The sequence below is a fragment of the Triturus cristatus genome, chromosome 8, assembly GCF_964204655.1.
Source record: "Triturus cristatus chromosome 8, aTriCri1.1, whole genome shotgun sequence".
Taxonomy (NCBI): domain Eukaryota; kingdom Metazoa; phylum Chordata; class Amphibia; order Caudata; family Salamandridae; genus Triturus; species Triturus cristatus.
This window is the reverse complement of record NC_140591.1, coordinates 90,524,844-90,543,516: the sequence shown is the minus strand read 5'-3', so window position 1 is coordinate 90,543,516 and position 18,673 is coordinate 90,524,844. Positions and strand designations below refer to the sequence as shown.

At 45.5% G+C, this 18,673-nt stretch overlaps 1 protein-coding gene across 2 annotated transcripts in view; it reads right to left on the bottom strand.

Annotated features, from left to right (window-relative positions):
- The window catches only part of NAA50 (N-alpha-acetyltransferase 50, NatE catalytic subunit), a 165,327-nt gene that overhangs the window by 54,919 nt on the left and 91,735 nt on the right, over nucleotides 1–18,673 (bottom strand). The window contains exons 2-3 of one of the 2 annotated variants that reach the window (XM_085621088.1): nucleotides 9,100–9,236; nucleotides 8,728–8,847 (exon numbers count right to left, since the gene is read on the bottom strand). In XM_085621088.1, coding sequence (XP_085477214.1) covers nucleotides 8,728–8,847; nucleotides 9,100–9,236 — 257 coding nt within the window. The remainder of the gene's footprint in view (nucleotides 1–8,727; nucleotides 8,848–9,099; nucleotides 9,237–18,673) is intronic. The other variant, XM_085621089.1, reaches the window with a different exon arrangement.

The window sequence follows — 18,673 nt, the reverse complement described above, 5'->3', positions numbered from 1 at the left end:
TGGTGGACTTTAGTCCGACGGGGGGGGGGTAGGGGATGGGGGTTGGTTGGGTTATGGTTTCTTTGTTGGTTTTTCATTTGTATTGCTTTCCATTTTTCCTTGATTTGCTCCTGTAAAAAGATAGTCATGATGATACAAGTTTCTTATGCAGAGGTTTCTGGGGTACAGAGCTCTGCTCCATATGTGCTATTTGACAAATAAAATCCGTTTAACAATTAAAAAAAAAAAAAATAGGACTCAGCAAAATGGCTAAAATATCTATGGTGACCCTCCAGAAAGGGCTAATATCCAACAGAGAGGAACTCCAAGGTAAAAAGTGTTAATGGACATGCAACATGAATACACCTGGGCTTTCCTTTTATAAAAATGTGTTCATGTGCCACAGTTTAACAGGATCAAATGAACTCCAGTAAGAATAAAGAATGTGGTGTGCACTGGACCAGGAGACAGACTTGAAATACCAGACTGCAAATAACTAATTTGCACTGCAGGGTGCTAGCTAAATGTAATTTATAAGTTTGACCAAGACGCCATGGGAATGATTACACCCCCCGTGCTCTAGCGCACTAGTTCCTTCCATACATAAAGCTCATTAATCAGGAGACACTGCTAATGTACCTCTGACTTATATGAAGCATAATTTGCTTGTCACTTTCCCTGAAGATTGGACACTACAGGGAATTATAACTGCTACGATAGGTATTGTAAATACCATAATGGGAATTTCTCTGCAGTCTCAGGAAAAGCTTTAACAGAAGCAACATTAAACTGGCTGCATGCAAGTCAGCAGCTTCAGTAAGATAGCAAAATGGTTACTTACCAGTAGGAGTAGTTTTGCAGCCTCAAGAATTTTCTGGATTCAAATGCTGTGCATCTATATTCTGCCATCCAGTGGTTGAGTCCGGAAACATGTTTGTCTTCCATCTCTCTTCTTTTGTTGCAGAGTCATCGGCCATTATTACGTGTTAAGTCCATCCCTTGTGCAACGTCAGTCGGCACCCCGGAAGTTCCTGTGCGTAGTTGCCATCTTCAGATTCTTTTTTCGGACGTTGGGTATGGAAACAGGACAAAGCAGCTTAAAGAACCCAGAGAAGAACAGGGGAAAAAATAATTAAAAAAATAAAAATAAAAAAAATAAAACGGACACCGAAAGCCAGAGAACTTACGAACGGAAAAGGAGAGCCTTCTCAACCCAGAAGGGGGACCCCGCTGGCGAAACCCGCATGGCCGGAGAATGAAGAGGAGAGAGGCAGCAGCAGGCAATGGAAAATACTCCTTTTAAATTCTGCCCCAACTGCCACCGTAGGTTTGTGCAGAGGGATCCACACGAGATCTGCAATCTGTGCCTGCCGAAAGATCATAGGGACGAAGATTGCGAAGCCTGCTCAGAGATTGTGCCAAAAACTTTCAAGTTATGCTGCAGACCGAGACTAGCACACCACACCATGGCTAGCACCCACAAGACACTTGAATACCTGAAAGACCTTGGCCTATCTAGCAAAAATTGAGAATGTTGAAGAGGTCGCAAGGAGAGGAGTTGTACGTAGAAGATGCAGCAGGAGATGCTGAGAAAAGGGAAGCATTGAAGAAGGCAGCTAAAGATGTCAAAAGACAGCAGAAGGCAACAACAAATGTCGAAAGGTTTGCACGCCAAGACCTCTGAAGGCAAGGGAACACCGGTGATCAACGGAACGATCGCACAATGGATAGCGGAGACTGTACAAACCTGGTACACTAGGGCCAGAAGGACCCTAACCGTACACCCCAGGGCACACTGACCAGAAAGAAAGGCGCCACCCTAATGTTCCTAGCAAACATACTCATTGAGGACCTCTGCATTGCCTTGGGCATCACCACACGTTCAAAAAACACTACTGAATGGACATTCAAATAAACAAAGCAGCACAGGCTGGACAGAGTACTACAACACTTGTTTGCCAACACACCCGCATTTCAGCCCAGCCTACCCAAGGAATGAAACACAGTTACGTAATCAGATGCGCAGCATGTGAATCCAGAAATGGATTCATGCTGCAAAAGGAAATGGTTCCATACCCGTAGGTGCAGTTGTGTGGCCTGAAGAGTTAACTGTATTCATATGCAACCCACCCACATGCCCGGAAATAAGGAAAGTAGTTAAACAGGCGAGACCACCACACAAAAAAAAACAACAAAAAAAAAAACGTTGTGACTGGATGGCGGAATAGATGCACAGCATGTGAATCCAGAAAAGTCCCCTTTTTTACCACAACTTATCTACTTTACGTACATCAGATGACAAATGGAATATTACATTTCCTCATTACGAAGGATGCAGCAACTACAGCAGAATGAATAGGGATGCTACTCATGATCCAGGGCATCAAGTAGGGGTAGCCATTGATAACGTGGGCATCCGAGGTACCCCCATCACTGTTCCTGTTAGCCCTGGTACCATAAAGGAAAGCAGATAGAGAATGTACGCAGCTCAATGGTTTTTAAATAAAGATGGTTCACAGGTAGACATGGTTCATTCAGGTGGTCTAAACTGCAGTGGCATGCTGTGCTGAACAATGGACTGGTATGTGGCCCTCAAGTAGCTGCCAGTGACTCAGATTAATTCAAGCATTCCATCCACCACTTTTTTGTACACTTCAGGCCATACCCATCCACAACACAATGAAGTGGGTTCCATGCACACTGCAGAACAGGATCAAAGCTATACCTGACAGATTAGCCCTAATAAGGAGTAAACTAGTCCCATATTGCTTGTTTTCTGGTTCAGGGCGGTCCTGATTTTGCAGTTTGAGCTGGACTGTTCCCATTGGAGCAGGCTCAAGACAGATTTGCATATGGTCGGGAACAGTGATGGCATGGTGTGCAAAATAACGAACTGAGACGCAGACCTAATTACCATCAGCTAAGATTAATTCAAGCATTCCATTCATCACTATTCTGTATACTTCTTGGACAAAGGTGAATTCTGAAATAGTATACACTAGCGTCTGGATACTGGTTTGCTTAAACACTGAGGCTTTGCTTGGCTCAGCTACTGAGAACTACGCAACACATTACATGCATTCGTGGAAGTCCCTTGTAACTGGCATGCACAGTAGAGAGGTAAGCTTTTTAACCAATTAGAATCGAAAAAGCAATAAATAAAAAAAGCCTCTTCCAAGGAGACAGAAAAAACTAATGTGTACTGCCAAAAGGAAATACAGCAGAGAAGCTAATTCTATATGTGATGCATGATGGAAGGGAAAATATGAAAGAGGTGGCGGTGGGGGCAGAGAGGGGGGGGGGGGGTCATTGGTGATGCACTAGGCAGAGGGGGGCTCACAAGCACCTGAATACTCCAACATTCTTCAGAGAATTAATTCTTAGCCAGTTGGGAAGGAGAGAAAAGCAAGATTTCACTAACAGAACTACTGCACAGAAGAAATTAGTAGTAGTGCTAAAACAAATTCTTCTGTTAATGGAAATGATCCATTAGTAATTATTTAAGAGGCAAGGCACATTAGAAGGACACCATGTTTGTGCAACGTATAAGCAGCATGATTTATACACAGATCGTACAGACCTCATTGGGAGTTCAGAATATTAAATTGGGCAATCCCAAACTTACTATTTACTGTTGCTGACAATACCAGACTATGAAACCTGTTCTATATGAACAAGTCGGTAACGCTCTTTCTGGTGGATACCATATCTAACCTCCGATTCCTCACCTTTAGAATATTTCCCTGTCAGCAGTCTTGATTTGGAAACTTCGAGTCAGGGGGTGGGAACAAATTCAGCAACATACAAGCGCGACCCATGCCTTGTGAACAGATATCAAAGTACTATTTCCTAAGATGTTAGGTCTGTGGAATGGCTCCGATCAAGAAGTCCTGAAGGACTAAATGGGCATAAAGCCCATCCTGAAGGACCAGAGACCGTCAACTCACTACTGCTTAAAGAACATGTGCACATGCCCATGTAGCAGATGACCGAGGTCCCAGACAGGCACTCTGCTGCCAACACAGTGGTAGCGGCCTCAGCTCTGGTCAAATGACCCACCAGACCTCCTGAAGGCTGCTTGCTAGCCAATGTTTAACAGATCTTAATACACCACAGCCTTTTATTATTTTACTCCAGAGAACCCCAAAATAACTGGATCATCCAACCAATGGTCCTTGGTACGATCAAAGAAAAAGCTCAGCACTTTTATGGGGCCCAAGCAATGGAGTGTTTCGCTCTTTTGAGAGATACGTTAGAGAAAAGAATGTCGGACTGGGGATAGCTTGTCCACCATGAAAAGGCATCAAAACCTCAGGGAGGAACATAAGTCGGGTTCTCAACACCGGTTTGTCCAGAAAACAGGTGGCATAAGGCAGCGGGACCAAGAGGACCTGAAGTTACTCATGCGACAAGATGTTATCACTACTAAAATGAACGTTCAACGTTAAGTGTAACAGAAAACTACACTGGCTCAAAAGGGGTACACATCAGGAAAGTGGGAACAAAATTTAAGTCCCACAGTGGCATAACAAAGGATTTTGGCAGATACATATGCTGCAAACCTTTAGGAAATCATATCATAATAGGTGATTTGAACAAAAATGGCAGGCCAGTAAACGTGAAAAGGCTGAAAAGGCAGAGAGATAATATTTAACAGTGCCCACTTCAAGTCCTTGCTGGCCAAACATAAGACTAACAAGACATTTAACAGTTTGGCTGCAACAGGTCCCACACTAAGCCACAAGTTTATCCCAGCAGCCGGTGTACACTGATTTCATTGAAGGGTGCCGGACTGATCACATGAACATCTTTGTAAGGGAGATCAAATCTTACCTGTCACTACTCAGTCTCCACTCATGGACTAGCAGGTTGTGCAGACCCAGTTACAAGACACTGTCCTGCTGCTGTGACAGATGGTCCACCCAAGTGGCAGCCTGAGTTGAGGACAGATGCTCAATCCTAGAAGTTCTAGGTACCACACTCTTCCAGCCTAATCCAGAGCCACTATGAACTTGGGCCCACTCGTTTTCTGATCTTCAGAACTCGGGCAAGAGGTAGCTGTGGGAAGGTACACAGGAGGCCATTGGTCCACTTTAAGTGGAGTGAGTCTCAGAAAGAGAATCCTTGGGAATTTTAACCCACAAAAGTGGGGACAGTAAGTTCTCAGCAGTGCAAAGAGGTAGAGCCAAGCTTCCCCCCCAATGCTGCAAGACACCCTTCCGATACCTCTGGGTGTAGCTTCCATTCATGCCCAGTGAGGCATCGCCAACTAAGTTCATCCACCCTGGCGTTCGAAAAGCTCACCAGGTGGTTCACAACCAGGGAGATGCCTTATTGACCCAGCCACTTCCAGAGACGCAGTCTCTCCTCGCAGAGGACCTTACCCTGCCCCACTTGTTGCAGTACCACATGGCGGTGGTGTTGAAAACCTGCACCAGCCTCCTTTGGATGATTAGTTGAAAAGCCGTCAACATCAAGCGAATCAACCGCAAACTGATACGGAGGCAGGTCCAGTAATGCTGTGTTGATTAAAACAGTCAGCACTGGTTTGGGTAGGGAGAGGGAGTATGCCGTTGGTCCAACTGTAGTCGAGCAGCCACTCCTGAAGCTCTTTTGCAATCTCCTCTGGAAGCTGTGTGGAAACGGACACATTTCCCATGGAGCTGTAACAGTAGACTTCAGATCCCACTGCAGAGCTCGCATGTGCCACCTGGCATCGAAGACCAGAAGGATGCAGGTAGCCAGTAGCCCAATAAGCCTCACAGCCATCCTCACTTAGACCCAGAACTGAGGCTGAAATATCAAGATCATAGCCCAAATATCCTGGACTCGTTCTGGAGGTGTTCTGTGAATGACTGGTGCGCCTGTCTTTAACCATCAGTTGTTGAGGTAGGAGGAACACTGGTACCCTCAACCACCAAAGGCTGGCAGCGACAACTGCCATCACCTTTGTGAACACCCAAACAGCAGTGGCGAAGGTGAAAGGGAGCACGGCAAAATGAAAAGGTATACCCCCTTGTAGGCAGGTAAGGTCTGTGAGCTTGCAGAATGAGATTATGAAATAGGTGTTTTGCTGGTCCAACACCACCATCCAGTCTACTGCATCCAGGGCAGATAGAATTTCGGCCAGAGTGAGCATCTTGAATTTGCTCTTTAGTAAAAAGGCACTCCGCGGGCAAAGATCCAAAACAGGACGAAGGACACTGTCCTTTTGCACAAGGAAGTAGTTGGAAAGACATTCAGCCCCCACTTCTGAGGCAGATACCCTCTCTGTAAGATTCCTTTGGCCAAAAGAGCCTGCAAGTCCGGACGCAAAACAGAGGTGTGGTCTTTCGAAAGTGCTGTGATGTAGGTTGGAGTTGCATTGAAAAGGAATTACACTGCGTAGACCCGCTGGATGACCTGAAGGACCCATTGGTCAGACATAATGCTCCGTCACACATCAAGGACATGTCAGACCCAGACTCCTACAGAGTAGTTGTGTGTCACTAGGAGCACTAAAGAGGTTTTGAGGTTGCTGGAGGGTTGGAGGAGGGGGGGACCGAGTCCCTGATGGCTTGGACATTGTTGGGGCCACTGCCTTGACCACGAAAGGGCTAAGAGGCCTGTTGTGCATGTGGCATAGCCTGGCATTGCAGATATGCCATGCCTCCAGCATAATCCCCGAATAAGGGTGAAACTGTGAAGGAGATTGCTGAACTGGTGCTGTAAGACCCAAGGAGCAGGTTGTAGCTCTGCTCTCTGCAAAACACTCCAGGGCAGAGTTTCCTCTTTCGCTGAACAGGCAGGATGCGTCAAAAGGCACGTCAATTAGGTATGCCTGGACGCCCCAAAAAGACCTCATCCATGCATGATGCTGCAACACCACAGCTACCTTACTAGCACGTCCTAGACAATCAGTGGCATTTAGGCCGGACTGGATGACAAACTGGGCAGTGTGTCTCAGCAGTCCTGAAAGACGTGGGCCAATAAAGCCCATATGTTTTCTGAGATTGCCGGTAAGATCTCACAAAGCATGCGAGTAGGGTCCCAGGAAGTAAATGGCATTGACCGACTAAGAGACCAGGCATTAGACTGTGCTCAGGAGATGGACGCTGGCACCACCACACTCTCAGGGGTTGGATGGCGGAATATGTATTTCACCTTGAGCTGTTTATGGTGAAGTGCGACTTGGTGATTAAACAGAGGTCCAGAACATGGTTTACCGTAAGAGTGTGCCAGTAAGGGCACCTACATAGGAGGAAGGTGGAGGATAAGAACATGCTGCGGACCGTGACCAAGGATGTATTTTACTCATTTGGGGAGTCTGGGAGCAGAAGGGGTGGTAACTAGCCCAGTACTCTGAGGTATCCAGTCCACTTGAATCCTGCAGGTTCACACACAAATTATCCATGTCAAAGTGTGGCAAACCCATCCCTATCACCTCCATCATCAACTCCGAATAGAGTCCAAGCTAAAATGCTGGTGCAGTATTGGGATTGTGTCAGAGTCACAAAGGTTGAGTATTGGTTGCGTTATGTCAGGATTAGTGCGTGGCCAAGTTGAGATGAATTAGGCTTGGAGTGAGACACCACAGCACATTGAGGATCGATCACAGGTGGCATCAGTGTCAACGTTCAAGGGACCGACGCAGATTTTGGCACGAGACTAAGTCTGCAAAGATGCCTACCGGAGGCTCCAGTGACTCTTTGGGTCACAAAGACACACCAGAGGGAGACAGAGGCGCGCCAACGATCCACAACCTAGACTCTCCACAGGCTTCGATCTGCAATTTGACTGAAAGATGGGAAGAAAAGCCCGGGGTGCATCAGGACAAAGATTGGTATTAGCTCCTTCGGGGATTTGGGGGAGTGGGTGAAGAGACATGGGCACGATGACACCCTTTCGCTTTCTCTGGAGATTGAGAATGGTGGCAAAAGGGCAGAGTCCCTTCTGGGATTCTTATGCTTCTTCTTGGACTTACCCCAAGACTTTGACCACAACAAATAACTGCTGCAGGAATGGCTTCAGCAGCAGGAAGGAATCTGCACTCTCGGCTTACACCAGAAGAGGACCCGCATGGAGTCTTGCAGTGTTTACCTGGCGTTCATGGGTGTTTTTAGGTTCATCTTTGCACTGTCACTGCAGGCCTTGCTGAACTCCAAACACCAGAGGCACATCTGTTTGAGACTGTCCACACAAGGTTTTAACCCTATAGCCTTAGGAGATATCTTCCCTTGAACAGTGGTAGATTTAAGAGAAATCAAGAGAAATCATTGAGAAAAAAAAAAACTCTTCACGTATGAAGAAAAGTAGCAGAACTCCGGATCAGCATTTGAAGGTGCAGAAAGAAACTGAATTCATTGTGAATGGGTGGCGCTTATATGCGGCTAAGGATGTCACTTCCAGAGTGCAGTGAAGTCTGGTGCCACACGTTGACATACTAGTAAATAGAAGCACTGCTTTAAGTTTCTGGATCCAATCTGGCGCCTGGGGGCAATAACAAGTTGAGGAATCTGCAATCAGAATTATCAAATACAACTTAATCAAAATGACTGAACTAGAAAATAAAAGTAAAACGAGCCAAGGGCTCTGAAAACCTTGTACCTGCAGTTCACTTGCACATTCGGAACTGCAGTCAATAGCCCTTACTAAAAATCATTTGACCTGAACCGTAAAACCAATCCGATCTTCTCTGACCTTCGATAATGTAACGGAAGTTCCTTCTCTCTACAATGAAGCAGTGTTTTTTTTTGTAAGAGAACTTACCTATACCTAGCCTGCGGTAGGGTGCAAGGCAACCCAGCGTCATGATGTAGAGTCTCTTTTGATTCTGGGAGTGATCCACCCTACAGCATACAGCACCTACTGCAATGTCATTGAAATAAGCTGGCGAGAGAAAAGAGAGCAGATTAAAAACTTGCTGCAATGTCACTGACAGATGTTTGGAAAACGAGGTCATATTAAAAACAATCTGGAGGAAAAAAAATAACTGAGGAGAAACTTGACAAAATAATATTCATTCATAATTTTATCCAATCATTTTTCTATGAAAACACGTTCCTTTGTAACAAAACTACTTTAAGGTAGATACAAATATGATTACATATTTAAACAAAGTAAGGAACTGAAGTACTATACCGAGTTTTGCCAGCTCCCCAACCTCCAACACATCCTTGTAGAACTTGTCATTGTAACTAACTGGGAAGATGACCTGGTTTAACCTCTTCAGCTGCTTGATGTTGTGTGGCGTGACATCCCCCAGCTCGATGCGGCTACTGGAACAAAAAGGTGCATTAGACCAAAAGTGACACTTCTTAAAGCTGGGAAGCAGCCGAGTTAACGCTGCTCTCCAGCGCAATGTGTCATTTATGAACTAGAACCAAGGAGCGATTCATTAAGTCTGTTCAAAACAGTACGCAGCTTAGGACGCATACACACCCACAAGGGCCGCCGAAGAGCAAAGTGTACTTTGGGTGAAAGTATCCCTGTGTTGTCGATGAGAATTGCCAATATATAGTCGCAGTTACTTTGTAAGTCGCAATTTACCCACGCACACTCAATGCACAGAAACCTACTCGAAAGCTGAAAGACGCAACTATTAGAAAAAGAAAAACTAATTTGTACCATATGCGGTTACAATCCAAAATGGAGGCGGACACGGAAAATGGCAGGCGAAAGAAGCAATAGTTATTTTAAAGAATGAACTATGCTAATGTGAACATGTTAAACTGCCGCTGCAGTAAGTGTGTGCAGTTTAGATGTCTCACGCCACACCATGTTGAAATAAGTCCACTTCCACAACTCTGGGACTGAAAACGTAGATCAGAGCACAACCTTTCCTCTACAACATGTAGTTATACAACTTATCCAGCAGTCACAAAGTAACTTGGAAATAAATTAAAAGCTTAAACAGGACAACTGGTAGGAGATAATGCAGAAATGTTAGTCACTTCCCTAGACCTAGGTCAATGTGCAGGTGCAACAGGTGTGATCTACCCTCACCATCAATACTGTCCCCATTTTCAATAAAGGTCGTATGGCGGAGCAGGCTCTAGTCAAGTCCTCGTTTAGTTTCTATGGCACAGAAAGGAAGGTTCACTTGCCACCCCGGCTTTCAACATAAACAGACAACAGTACTAAAGGCAACTGAGCTTCAAGGGAGCCTTCAGCATAGCTTGCATTTCGTTTTTCTGAAAATGTAAAATAAAAGTCCTGGCATACTGAAGAGGTCACTAAGGCAGAAGCAACGCGCACGACCTGCTTGAGGCGACGGATACAATTACCAATATTTTAAATCACAGTCTTACGAATGTAGAAAAAGAAAAAAAAAAAGTATTCCACCCAAAACTGATCTGTCAATGCTGTGTTTTTGGCCCTTTCCTGTCGCAGGAGCAAGGCCCTCTCACAAGTGACGCACCATTTTTAGGTCTCGGGACCATCCGGTCTGCCGAAGGCAGAACCGGAAGTCCGGAGATTTAATGTTTTGGAGAAGAGGGGCTTGAACCCGCCCCTCTTCTCTCCTCTTCTCCATTGGCTGGCCTCTTAAATGCTGGCTAGCCATTGGAGAAGAGGCTTTGTCTCTCCGAACAGGCCCCGTCCTTTACGGATTCGGGGGCGTGTTTTTTGCAACTTTTCTAATTATCTCCTCCAGCCAATGGCAAGAGGAGAGAACAGAAAAACACGCCCCCAAATCCAAAAAGGACGTCGCCTTTCTCCGAGGCATTTCTGCTTCAAGCTCCGGTGCGATCCTCTTTCAGGACCGTGCTGACCCCGCTCGCCCAAAGCAGAGAGCGAGGAGCATCCGTGCGCCAAGCTTGTTTTAATATATTGTACTTTTTGCTTTCTTTTATAAAACTATTTTTTGTAAAAAACCGATCATGACAACATCGCGCACCAAATCAGAAGCTGGCCAGGTACTGAACTGCTCCCGGGACTAGTACTGGTGCCCCCTCCACTGCAGCACAGCATCAGAGCAGCAGCAGGCCATGTACTGCACACCCCGGGACTAGCACTGGTGTCCAGTGGGAGAGACTGGGGCCCATCTGCATGCAGTACAGTACCTCAACACCAGGCCAGGTACTGCCCAGCCACAGGGACACACTCCTGCCCATCTCCAGTACAGTATCGGAGCTCACCCGAGAAGCACCGCTACAGGCCCCACAGATGAGTTCAGGGACTGAAGAACCCCCGGGACTACCAGTTGCTCGCCTGCTGCTGCTCCACCCCTCCCCCCTTCCCGGCAGCATAGTCTCAGCAGCTGGTGGGCAGTGCTTAATTTGTAATAATAAAACAATTAAGTACTAGGGCCCACGTCAGCCAGCGCTGCCAATGGCAGTACATGTGTGTAATTGACAATTCACACTATTTGAGGCCTCGGAAACCGTAAGAATGACCTGAGCGGCAGGTATTTTTATTGTATATTGAATGAATAAATAACGGTTGTTCTGTTAATTTGTAAACCATGTGGCGGCTGTCATAAGTTGCAGTGTTCCGCAGAGCACCGAAAACCACTGGCTCAAATTAAGAACTGCAGGGCAGGGTTTCAACAATCCCCGGCACCCACTCCTCCGTCCTAAAGGCTGTATAGGGCGGAAGAAAAATGTGAATGACAGACCAATGGTTATAGAGCGGTGACTGAAAATCCCCATTGTGAAGTATAATGTATCTAGAACTCTGGTCAAATCAAGAGCTCTTGCCCAACTCGAGACCTAAAAATCAGGACTCGTTGTGATTTGCCACTGGGTAAAGCCATGTGCAAAGTCAGGAAAGAGGTTGGCTCGAGGCCCTAGAAGCAGGGCAAGAGTTCTCATGTCTTGGCATTAAAGACATGTATTGCCGCTCATCACGAAGAGCATATGGAAAAGCTATGTGTACACCTCTAACAGCAGCCGGGCACTACCATAGGCCACCCCACCCTCAGACAGTTTCCTGGGTACAAACACAGCGGCACCAGAGTACTTCACAGGTCTTTAAAAGACATTTTGCTCGTTAACGAGGCTTTGATGTTTATCACTCCTTAGAGCCCCTGCACCTCCACTCTACCTTTTGTTTGAAGAATCAGACCCCCCACCCCACACGAAATTTGACTCTAGTTGTGCCTCAGGTGTGACCTCCCCCACCAGGAAGCTATGCCGCTCGAAGAAAGGGAAGCTCTTTAAAAATCCCAATTTGCTCTGGCTTTCCCTTTCTTCTGTGCGAAAAAGACGGAGAGGATAGCATAGCAGCTGGTGGGTGAAAAAGGGGACAACTTAGATCTTTCAGAAGTGAAGGGGTATAAACACAGTCAGCTAAGTAAATCGAGGGGTTATCTGAACAAGCATTTACAATGCAACCGTCTCGGCATTGTTAAAGTTAGAGCTATTGGCATTGCTCATGACATTTTTGTTTATGTTTTTGTTTTTAAAACATGTAAAGAAACGGCATTGTTATTTACAATGTCAATAGCTTAATCAGTGTGTGTGTAGGTGGCTCTGTGAATGGGTGCAAATGCAATAGGTCTCGCATTTGAGAGTGATTAAGCTATTGACATTGTAAATAACAATGCAGTTTCTTTAAATGTTTTAAAAACAAAAACAAAACAAAAATGTCATGAGCAATGCCAATAGCTCTAACTTCACCAATGCAGAGACCATTGCATTGTAAATGCTTGTTAATCGGGAGATGTGGGAGGGAAAGCAAGTTGGTAGGCTCTCCACAGATTCCATAACTTTCCTTCCCAGGAATGTGAGGAAGACGTGCCTTTAGCCAAAGTTTTAGGCATGCAAGGGCTTCAGAGTACGAAATCATTGTTAGAACTAAGCATGTCCCACCACCCAGGACCACCCCTAGGTGTCTGTTTTTCAGAAACTTCTGTTTATGCTTAATTTCCCTGTGTGGCGTCTGAGGTAGGGCCCAAAACCTGCAGGTAACGACACTAAAAACTGCACGGATTCTGCTGTGTGAGATGATGAGTCCAAGTCTCGTTTGAGCATTTTGTGTCGCAGGTACTACCTAGGCCCAACCGATCAAGTGGAATACGGTTTTTAATCAGGAGATGTGTGAACACTTGCTATTATCAGTTGCATTTCTCTGCATTCGTGACATCTAAATGTAAGTAAGCCAGTGTGAAAGAAAGAAGTCTTTGTGCAAAATGCTGTCTGAATCACATGATAGTATGGGTAACCACAAATCCTGAGGTGTATAAAAAACACGGTTCCTAAACCGAGTATCTTGTGTACATTTCAGAAAAAGATAGGGTTTCCTTTATATCAATTTCTCATTCTTTCTATTTTACCACATGAACTGCTTAGTTGGTACACAATGAAAATCACTGTAAGCTACTGCTCGGTTGTAGGTTCTGGGGGATCCGGTATTTTGAGAACCTTCAAACCTCTAATCTGTCACTGCAAAAGAAGGGTCTGTCGAATGTAACCATGTTGCATTTGTAAAACTGCCAGTGACAAGAAGTCAGATGAGAAGGTTGTCACAGATAAATTAATAATTATTTAATCAGCTAGTTTCTTTGAGAAACCCCTGGGGGATCTACACAAATAACATTGCTGAACTGAGAATTTGGTGTTTAGAAACGTATAACTTTCCGAGATCACCCATGGGTTTTGTGACAGTTTCCACCACAAACGGCAAGTAGGTTGAAACCACAAAAATTAAAACAGGACTACCTGTTAAAAAAACATGAAAGAAACTGGTCAAACTTTTTGGGGGATACAACTGTTTGTTCTGAAAGCTGGGGAGATTGCGATAGCGATATTTGGGGGGGGGGGGGGGAAGAGCAGGGGGGTATGAGGAGAGAGACATGCTTTCTTGTGCAGCACTTCCCCCCCCCCCCCAATTTTATCCATAAACAAAATTGCTTAGGTTTTGGTTATTTTTTTGTTCCCTCTCCAGGGAAAATCTACAAACCCTGGCAAACCCAATGACATTGGGAAAAATAGGACGAAATGAGGTGTATATAACTTATGGGCAGCAAAAAAAGAAAATCTAAGCAGGCGTAACCTCACAGGCTTCCCATTTATTCGCTCTATCGCCTGTCATTGTAGGTCTCGATTAGCACTTGCATGCATAGTCATACCTCTTCTAGCGTTTAGCCTCCCCAGACCATGTAACAAGTACTTTCAAATATCCACTGCTCCCATTGCTTGTGCTTTTACCAGCTCAGTCTCCTCCCTTATGCCCCGTCCACAGATCACCCCCATCACTGCTTTTCCCTTTGTTGACGCTTTTCGTTTTCCCCACCTCCTCCCTATCATATGCTTACAGTTCAACAGTCACCCCCCCTCTCCAGTCACTGCATTAAACCCCCATTGTAGTCCATTTCGTTGTAGTGAGTGGTGGTGTTCTGCCTTTTAATGTCCTGTTAGTGTACAGCTGATGTGCTAATTGGAGCATGTGTGCACAGCTGCTATCACTAGTCACATGTAGTCAGTTAATTTCCCCACTCATGTGGGTACTAAGAGTGTGCACGTTTACACCATATGTGGTCGTTCGGGAAGTTTTATAGCTGGAAAATCAGACCCCAACTGAATCAGAAGTGTTATCACAGGGCATATCAGAGCTTCTAAAGTACCAGTGTATTCTGCTGTAATTGCATACCAACGTTTCTCCTGTGTGAAATGACTGAACTGTTAGTGTTTCACATTGTTGCTGCTCTTGCATAGGGTGGGATTCTTTAAATGTCTCTCGTCAGGGACACTTTCTGCATTCACCGGTGAAGTGTTTCCATGTGCCATTGTTACTAAACTTGAATTCTCGTACAAGGAGCCAGGCTGAGTCTTTATGTCAAGGTCTGCCTACCCCAGTGTCCATGGCAAAAGTAGTCCTTTTAATGCGGTTGCTGATGGAATGTATTTCCTCATGTTCACTAATGTAAAAACAGCCGAACACGGATTCTCTGGGGGTGTTTGTGCACTTTTATATAGCGCCAACACCACGAGGATAGTGGAGCACTTTACATTACCACCAGTTACTTTACACAAAGACAAATGTTTGTAGGCATAGGGAGATTAAGTGATCTGCTCAGAATCAAGGATGTTAAGCAGACACCGAAACTCAAACCAGTTTCCCAACTCCACATTCAGAAGCTGTGGCCCTTACGCCACATCCTATCCCTAGCCTCAGTCCCACATTTTGTGCATACAGCCAAAATCACTTAATCTCCTTGTGGCAGCCCGCATTTGCTTTTGGTTGCCTGTCCACCTATCGCTGCTTGCCCCAGTCTCCCATAACTCTGCTTTTCAAATTTTTTGGGTTGTTTTGTACCCGGCCAACACCACTTGAAAGTATTGGAGCGCTTTACGTTAGTACCAGCTACTTTTTTTGTGCAGTTGTATACAGAGCCACTACCACCAGAGCTCTTGACATTAGCACCAGTGACTTTTCACGAGGACACTAAACCTAGGCAAATCACTTAATCCCTTCGGATGGTGTTAGGGCTATATACAACTGCACAAAAGTAGCTGGTGCTAATGTAAAGCGCTCCAATACCTTCGGTGGTGTTGGCGCTATACAAAACTGCACAAAAAAAAAAGTGAAAAGCAGAGTAGATGCCGAAACTCAAACCCGGTTTCCCATCTCCATAGTCTGCAACTCTGCTCCTTGCGCCACATCCTTTCGTAAACCTCAGCTCTACATTTTGTGATTACGATAATTCACTTAATCTCGCCGTTTCTAAACAAAACAAACATTGGCAAAGCCGGTAGGTTTCGACAGTGCTAAATATATTGTTTATAGGTCTCAGCTGGACGGCGAATGTACTGCTCGGCTAGACGGCACATGTGCGGTCTCGAAGAGACGAGTTTTATCTATGGGCTTACAGGCAGCCCATCTACCATTGGTAAACTTCTGCGTCATTCGTTTTCTTTGATGCCATTTGACATGTACTCTACTGGTGTTTGGTCCTTCCATAGCGCATGAACAATTTTTTTTCTTTATTTTCAAGCACTCCATAGGAGTACTTGGGTTTTCAGGTCGTCTCCCTTGTGTACACACACACACACAACTAAAATGCATGCAGGTGTATATTAACAAATGCATTTCTTAAAACGTTGTTAAAACATGAACAGTACTGGTTTATGTTCTTTGCATGAGGCAATGGTATTGGAGTGCTCACTCCATCCTGCCATATCACAAAAACTAGCAGATGACATCGGAGCACTTTAAGCGCTCACCAGTTTCATTCCACAATTACACATTCATTTTTGAACATGAGCATGCTTCAATTCAGGCATTTTCTTCCTCCTTCACTGTCGCTTCCTCTGGCCCTCTCCAGTCATTGCTTTCCATCTTCCCATCCCCTCCTGCTTCCCTGCTCGACTCTTCTCCCCACACCTCCCTAGTCACTGCAGATTTTATTTATTTTGCTTGATCCGATAGTATTGGAGCAGTTGTTCCATCCTCCATCTTGCTAGTGCTAACACCAGCGGATGGTATTGGAGTGTTTCAAGTGCTCCCCAGTTACATTACACAATGACCCATTCATTGTCTTACACAGGGGCAAGCGCAAGAATCACAAACTGTTCAGCTGACCTCGAGTTGCGAACCTGGTTCCCAAGTTCCCCCGTCGGCAGCCCCAGCTGGTACTCCACATCCTCACTTTAAAGCTCAACTGTTTCTCATGATCACTTCCACATTTGCTCATAAAGACCCCATCAACACCAAACAATCATTTTTTACTGAGTTTTACATAGCACAAACTTGACACGAAGGTATCGGGTATCAGTGTTTTACAAAGCACCTGTAGCATTACAGGAGGACACTTAATTTGTTAGGCACGCGGAGATTAAGTGATTTGCCCATAATCACAGGATGTTCAGCGTCATTGCCGAGACTAACCCGGTTCACCAGATTCAAGGTTGACTGCCATAGCTGTTAGGCCAATCGAGGCAAAGCCAATAGATAGTTCAGGCATTGCCTATTAGTCTTGCCAAGGTGAGTCTTTTATCCTTGTTTAGCAGCACATCTGCTGTTCAGCATGGCTGAAACTCACTGAAAAAGGCGCTATTTTAGGGGGGGCAGGACAATAAACTAAGCATTGTTGGGGGGGGGGGGGTGGATGGGGGAAGCTCAGCGTTGACTAAACATCCTGTGATTCTGGGCTTTCAGAAAGCTGACCAGCAGATGTAATGCTAGACAACATGGCTAAGACATTCACACTGACAAGGCCAGTAGTCCTGGCATTGCAGAGACCCATTGGCTTTCCCAATGCTCATATTACTTCATTTTTAATTTACCATTTCAAAATGGACAGCCATTATGGAACAAAAATGAAAAAAAAAATAAAGGATGCGCAGGATCATGGTTGCATCACAATGAGGAAGAATAGGAATGGGGTACAAAGTTGGTGGTGTGGGGGAATACAGATGCAAAAAAAAGCAAGTGGTGCGGTGGCAATGTGCAGCAGCCAAGCCCTACGAAAGATGAAAAAAAGCTTATGAATAGAAAATAAAAGGGGCGGTGAAGGGAAACCATATAGGGCTCAAGAAAAACAATTTAGCAGTGGAAGGATACCAGTCAAAAAAAAAAATCTAAATTATGGTAAATATACTATGGAATATGAAGGAAAGCAACCCAATATGGAGCAGAGAATCGAGAGGAAAAAGTCCACTCTATGTTTATTGCCTTGTAGGTAATAGGTCTTTGGCAAGAGTCATCTCTAGGTGCCTTTAAAATTGAGACCCAAAAAAGATGCTCGCTTCATTCACACTATTGCTGTAAAAATGAAGCGATGCACACTATGTAAATGTGCAAGGCGCAAATGAAAAGCTACAATCAACCAGCGACTAAGAAAGTGACAACCAATGCTAGAGCTTAATATTATTTGTAACTGCTACAGCAGCTTACAAAATGTAATGCTTGATCGAGGGAATGGACACATTGGTGGCTGAGGAACCAAGAATCCTGGCTTACAAACTCGTATGCCTAGATACCTGGGATCGTATGCCTAGATCCCAGGCAAATAGTTTAGTCCTATCTGCATGAACTCGCAGACTAATCTGAAATGGGTTGAATGAATAACGCAATGCATACAAAAACAAGCATTTGCAATGCAATCGGTCTCGCCTTCGAGACCTTGTAAGTGTTTAGCCAGAGCTATTGGCACTGCCAATCTGTTTAAGTTATGTTATAAAAAAAATACTTAATCTAAAAACTATTAGTGATCCCCATCAGTGATACTTCCACCCACGATAGTACAGCAGAAGGCAGCAACTCATCCCTGCCCAGCATTATCACGCATTTTGCCATTGACCGGGCTGCCAACGCCAGTATGCCTGATGCTAGCGCGCGTGCTGGTGCCTCTGCACCTGTGTACCGTGCGCCCAGCCCGGGCCGCAGCAGACTTCACTTGCGGCTGCCAGCAGGCTCAGTAACAGTTATAAGGATCGTGCTCGGCTCTGCTACAATGAATCAATCTGCCCTGCTGCCGGGATTGAAATTCCTGCCGCTGCGCAGGGCCGCAGCTGTCAAACTCACTAGTCACACTGACGGCCCAATACGGGAGACCCGACGAGGCCTGCCCTCGTTGCGTACAGGCTGTTGTGGCATCATGGGGGGGTGGGGGGAGACAGGTGGGAGGCTGTGACCTCACGTGCGAGGCTGTGACCTCACGTGCTGAACAGCAAAGAAGTGAGGTCCCAGTCAGAAGTAGCGGGGCCTGGCACTCGAGGAGTTGTGCTAGTCCGTCTGCATGGAATAGGTCCCTCTCAGTGAGTCTGAGAGT